The sequence below is a fragment of the Haliaeetus leucocephalus genome, unplaced genomic scaffold, assembly GCF_000737465.1.
Source record: "Haliaeetus leucocephalus isolate CR32 unplaced genomic scaffold, Haliaeetus_leucocephalus-4.0 Scaffold439, whole genome shotgun sequence".
Lineage (NCBI taxonomy): Eukaryota > Metazoa > Chordata > Aves > Accipitriformes > Accipitridae > Haliaeetus > Haliaeetus leucocephalus.
Genome location: NW_010972875.1, coordinates 7,964,470 through 7,970,469, shown reverse-complemented (window position 1 = coordinate 7,970,469; position 6,000 = coordinate 7,964,470). Strand labels below are relative to the sequence as shown.

At 40.3% G+C, this 6,000-nt stretch overlaps 1 protein-coding gene across 1 annotated transcript in view; it reads right to left on the bottom strand.

Annotated features, from left to right (window-relative positions):
- The window catches only part of KIT (v-kit Hardy-Zuckerman 4 feline sarcoma viral oncogene homolog), a 46,949-nt gene that overhangs the window by 12,395 nt on the left and 28,554 nt on the right, over nucleotides 1–6,000 (bottom strand). The window contains exons 11-16 of the mRNA XM_010574569.1: nucleotides 5,128–5,321; nucleotides 3,948–4,054; nucleotides 3,729–3,855; nucleotides 3,365–3,469; nucleotides 3,167–3,277; nucleotides 1,352–1,502 (exon numbers count right to left, since the gene is read on the bottom strand). Coding sequence (XP_010572871.1) covers nucleotides 1,352–1,502; nucleotides 3,167–3,277; nucleotides 3,365–3,469; nucleotides 3,729–3,855; nucleotides 3,948–4,054; nucleotides 5,128–5,321 — 795 coding nt within the window. The remainder of the gene's footprint in view (nucleotides 1–1,351; nucleotides 1,503–3,166; nucleotides 3,278–3,364; nucleotides 3,470–3,728; nucleotides 3,856–3,947; nucleotides 4,055–5,127; nucleotides 5,322–6,000) is intronic.

Genomic DNA, 6,000 nt, shown 5'->3' with positions numbered 1-6,000 from the left:
GGGTGCGCGGGGGGGGGTGGGGGGGGTGGATCTCTGCTCGGGAACTAACTGGGCATCAGTCAGCGAGTGGCGAGCAATTGCATTGTGCTTTTTGTATATTCCAATTCTTTTATTATCATTACTGTCATTCTATTATTACTATTATTATAATTATTATTTTCTTCTTTTCTGTCCTATTAAACTGACTTTGTTTCAACCCATGAGGTTTTGTTGGTTTTTTTTCCCTGATTCTCTCTCCCATCCCACTGGGTGGGCGGAAAGTGAGGGAGCAGCTGCAGGGTGCTTAGTTGATGGCGGGGGTTTAACCACGACACACATTTAGCAGCTGCAACTTTGCACTAAATACCAATATGAGAATTTGGTAAATACTCTGTCATTAATACCTCAATTCACAAAATGTGCTCAAACAGTGAGATTCCTTCACTGAAAAGAGGGCACACCTCCAATAGCAAATCATAGCTTTGTGTTCATCACCTCAGTGGTCCCAACCTCTCTGGGGCGTCACCAGCTATCCGTATATTACCACGGCACAAACAGTTTCACCAGTACTATGTCCTGCTGGGACATAGGACTTTACCACCTCCTAAGGGCCTGCCCAGTTCTTTTGTGTCTGCTAACACAAAGTAATGGGCCCACTGGGGCAATAAACAGACTACTAATAAAAATGGGCAGGTATTGTAACAGGCCCTACGTTTTGGTAAGCTATGTCTCCCTCACTTCGCAAAGGGAAGGAGCGAGCAGGAAATCTGCTTGGAAACGTACTTGGAAAGAGCTCTGGGCTGGTATCTAAAACAGAGCGGTTAAAAATATACAGATGAAGTAACTTAAAAAAACCTAAGTACAAGAGCAATCTCAGAATCGTGACATGGGTCGTGTCATCACAAAATTTAGCGAGCTATCGGTGGCAGCTTGCCTGTGATATTGTAAGGTGCTGGACTGATTTTGTAAGAAGTCATTTCTGAAGGCAGGAACTTAGAGGAGCTCAGAGTATTAACACCCCAACACTGGGGGAATTGTCATTCAAGCTGCTAAATGAGCACTGCCAATGTTTAACAGGAACGATAAACACAAATACGTACAAAGATTGGAGCCAAGGAGTTGCATGAAATAACTACAGGAAATTTGATAAAGAAGTAAAACAGAGAGTGTATACAAGCAATAGTGCTGTGTTAGAATAAACCACCCACTGTACAAATCGTCTCTTTAATTAAATTGTTTCCTTGCACAGCAAAGAATTTTCAAAGCCTGCTGCATGAAAGGTTTCTCCAGATCGCTTATCCCTAATAAACTTTGATATCTCCTCCTTCCCGATCTTCTAAAAACACAAGTAATTTCAGCAGGTCATACTTACGCCGCAGGCTCTGCCTGATGCAAAAGGTTCTCGTAAACTGCTGTTTCTGCATGTTCTTCATGTTTTGGACAAATAAATGAATCACGTTTCCGTCTCAGAAAATTTAAAAGATCACCATAGCAGCAATATTCTGTAATCACCAGAGTGGGACCTGTAGTTGTATGTGAGGTTTAGAAAGCAGGTGAGTATTGTTTTTAAAGCAGAAAACCTTACATAAAGACAGCACTCAGCCAAGCACACAGGCTGGGCTATTAAAAATCATACTGCCTATCACTGTCTAGACTTGAAAAGTTACAGAAAAGTAACCCAGCATCTTCCCTTTCACAGATCAGCAACTATGGTCCAGATAAAGCTGTGTCACTCCCAATTAATTTTCCCTGCCTCAATAGCATTGCATTGTACAAAAATTAAACAAATAAGTCTTTTTCTCTTTCTTCACGTGATAATGTTTCTGGCCAGACACTTCTGTTTGATTTTGCTCACTTCCTGAAGGAAGTTATTTGTTCCAAACGTTAGAGTAATTCAAGCTTCAAACATTAATCCTTTTGATTCACTTCTGTTTACAGTAGAGCTTCACACTCCTTCAGTAATGTTTTGGAAATGATGTAGAGTGTTATATTCTGCAGTATAATAGGAAAAATCATTCAAACAGAACAGCCTGCTGCGACAGAAAACTACATTGCACAAGGTCTTCAGAATATTAAAATGAAATCGGAAAGGAGAATCAAGTCATCTCCAGCACGGATGTTTATAGATCAAATATATGTTTTCTGAGTGAATGACTCCAGCTATGGCCCTTGAATATGTAATTGCACTGCGTGTTATTTCATCTGTAAGGTTATTCTGTACCACCGTTTCCTAACCTCACTAGTTTATTTCCATTTTTCTGCAGTTAAAAATTATAGCTTTTGTAATAGCAAAAGCAGTGTTTGTGGTGGGATTTTCTTACAGATGCCACATTTTTTCCGCTGTGACACAGTCATGCATTCAGGCCAGTAAGTCTACTTTGTTGACTGCTTAAACAAAACTGTTTCATCCTATTTTTAAATCATTAAATGTGAAAGCCAGAAATGTTTTGCCTCTGTCTAAAACTATGAATTTTTACAAGCTCCTTTTCTTTGAAAAATGAAGCAAAAACTTAAAAGAGCAAATATTTGTGTAAGAAGCAACACCATCTTTCATATTAAAATGCACATAAATTAAAAATACAGGTCTGTAACTTTCTGCATTGACGCTTCAGCTGTTTTGTAGCTTTTACTATGTATGAACACAAACTTATTAAGTTAATATTAAATGTGAAACACTTTGGTTGCGCAATAGTTTATTTGGAAAATCCTTTTTCTCAACTTTCTGCTGCTTAGAATTTGTAAATTCAGTGGTGCCTTACCAGATACATTTACAGTTTAAACAGAAGGCTGGAAGACTATACAAGACAGGCCTGTTGACTTCACCTTGGATACCAACAAGGAGCCAGTTCACGTATCTTTTCTCATTCGTGAGAAAGTGTGGTTGAGGAAAAAACTCATTTTTTGTCATCTCTCAAGAAGAAAGTGCACAATGGCTCACATGAAAGAGAACGACAGCAACCTTCCTGTTTAGCTGCAGCTACAGGGGTCTCCTTACTGCTTTTAGGATAAGCCTAAAATCTAGTTTCAGTAATTCACAGGTGATATTCATGATGATCTGCAACCTGCATAAGCAAGAAATGTATTTAAGATTTCTATTTTTAGCAGCACTGGATACTTCTTCACAAGGTTCCTCCTTCTGGCAACACAAAAGGAACAGAAATAATCAATAATCTATTGATAACCCCACCTCCAATAGTGCAAGCTCCAAGCAGATTCACGATATTAATGTGGTTTCCAAGGTAACTCAGCACTTTAAGCTCTGACATCAAGGCTTCTCTTTCTGTTAAATGGGCACTTGCTGCAAGGCAAAGCACAATGTTCAGTACGTAACACACCGACCAGAAGGAAGTAAGAAAAAATTGTACAGTATATTAGAGCAACTTACTTTTCAACATCTTTACTGCTACTGTCATAGCAGCATCAGATTTAAACAGACCATAAGCAGTGGCTTCAACAACTTTTCCAAAAGCTCCAGCACCAAGGGTTTTACCTAGTAAAGCAAAACAATATAGTCTGTAACGACTTGGAGCACTTCTTCCTGAAGAGTTCAACATTTTATTTTATGATATCAAGGAAGCTATTGTAGATATGCCTGCTTGCTTTTTGTCCCAAGGTAAGTATGAGCAATTATCACTATTTGCATTATTGCACAACATGTTTTTGACAAAACACTGCTGTGTTTGACCAAAGTCTCATCTGAGACCTGAAGGTTTCACCTTGCAGATGAAGTTAAATAAATCTAAACTAACCAAAACTCAACCGGTTTCTAGGAAATTCCCATTTGTGATCATAAGGAAGTTGTGTCGGGTCTATGTAAACATAGTTGTTTCCATTTATTTCTTCAACAACTTTCCATTGAACTTCATATTTGGGTTTCTGGAAAAGAAAGGGAATGGCTGTCACTACCGAAGCCTCCACAGGCAGCTCACAGGCTTTCCTAACCCAGGCAAAGGGGCTTCTGATTTTACCTGCAAATGTATGTACACGAGGATCATGACTATGATGCACAACAGTCCTGCAGCGACTCCAAACGCAATTAGTAAAGGGGTGAAAAGGGTATGGGTACGGATTTGTTCTGGAAAGAAACAAAGAAAATTCTGCTTAAATACTGAACAAGCAAACTATCTTAAAAAGACGTAGGTGAAAACCTTTCCTTGGTTCTTCCTTGTGAAAGACGGTTTGGGGTTTTGACTTTCCCAGATGTGCTCCAGGTACATCAGAATGGCTTTCCTGAATGAGCTGTGGGGGACAGAGCTGGCACAGAAACCATCCAGTTTGTTGCCTTGGGAGTCTCAGTTTCATCAATTCTGGAGGCGTGACGCCAAGATCAATTAATGCAAGGGGTTTGCATGATCTCAGTCAAGTTAGGTTAAAGAAAGAAGCCTTTTTCTGAAGTCCTAACTTCTTTTCTCCCCCCCTCCCCCCAAGTATGATCTCTACAGCACAGTCTTTACAAGTAGAGGTTATGCTGAGTAGCAAAGGAATACCATTCCAGTAAAACCCATCTGCCCCAAACCTGGCTTATTTGTTTATATGTTATATCCGGGTGTAACAGAGAAAAAAGCAGCAGCAGAACATTTGATTTTCAAAGAAGGGCACAGATTTACAAACACATTTCGAGGCATCTATGTTCTAGTGCTTTTTTCCCCCCACAAACCCACAAATACTGCTATAAAACTCGTAAGCCCTTTTACAGTATGTTGTTGTTACTTCTTTTACAACAGCAGGGCCCTTAGGCTCTAGGCAAGTTCGGGACCGCATATTTCCTGAGACATTGTAAAAAAATTAAAAAAAAGCAGTCTTTCCTAGAAAAAAAAGTGATGGCCTAAATAGTCAAGACAACAGCAGGAAAAGAAAAGGGAGGGAGAGAGGGAAAGCCAGTGTAATGCTGTAGGTGGTTTGCCCCTGTGCTGCACAGACAGAATAAAACTAGCTACCTGCTGCACTGCAGATCTGGAGCTGTAAAAAGACCATACCACAGTATTCAGTGAAAAATTGAAGCAATGCTTTGACAGGCAGAACATGTAGCGCAATACATTATACAGTACCGTAAACTTTCTTATGGCAAAGGTAAACCACTTAAAATCCTCTTACAGAAAGAACTGAACGGCACCCACATTTTATGGCCTCATTCACTCCAGCCATTACCTTTAATAGCAAAGTTGAAGAAAGCAGAGCTCTTGTCCCCATTGCTGGAGGCCTCGCAGCACACGGTGCCAGTGCTCCTCAACATGCTGGCGTTAATGGTGCTTTCAACCAGGATTCGTTCAAACGACGGCACTGATGAATTTGTGTAACTGATTTTGACATCCATAGGGGATATTGTCGGTGAATCAAAACACCTGGGAGAAACAATACTGACAATTACCTGCCATGGATTGCTACCTGGAATGAATGACAGGTTCTGCTGCTGAGGCAGATAGTCACTGCCAGACCATCAGATAACTAAATAACACCGCTCTACAAAGGGGTTCAGCTGAAGATCTTATCCTCGAAAATTAGCCTGCTCACGATGTCTCATTGTCTTCTGTGCAGTGGGTGAAATGAATACATACACCAAGCCTGACCCAGCTGGACACGATGAGGTCTTTGCGTTTGCCTTTGGCTAGAGATACCTATGGGCCTCTCAGTCCACTACGGGTTTTGTACCATTCAACCCGCATCTCCAACTTCAGCTTTGAGCAGTTGTGGTCTATTACCTGCTCTTGAAAACTTCCCCTAAGCAGCGCTTTATTACAGCGCAAAAAAAATCCATGATGTACACACAACACCATCAAGTTTATACACAGCCAGAAAATAGCCAGTTCTGTTCTCTCAAGATGCTGCCTCTCCTTCATATGTCACGTCATTACTATATGAGCATGCAATTAAGATTAAAAAAAGTGCTATTGAAAAACATTAATGAAATAACAATTATTTTAGGCATAAAACAAATTACGCGGGTGGGAGACCCATGACTTGCTAGTATGAGATCTACAACCATGGTGGAACTCAAAAAAACCCTGTAAAACCTGCTTCACA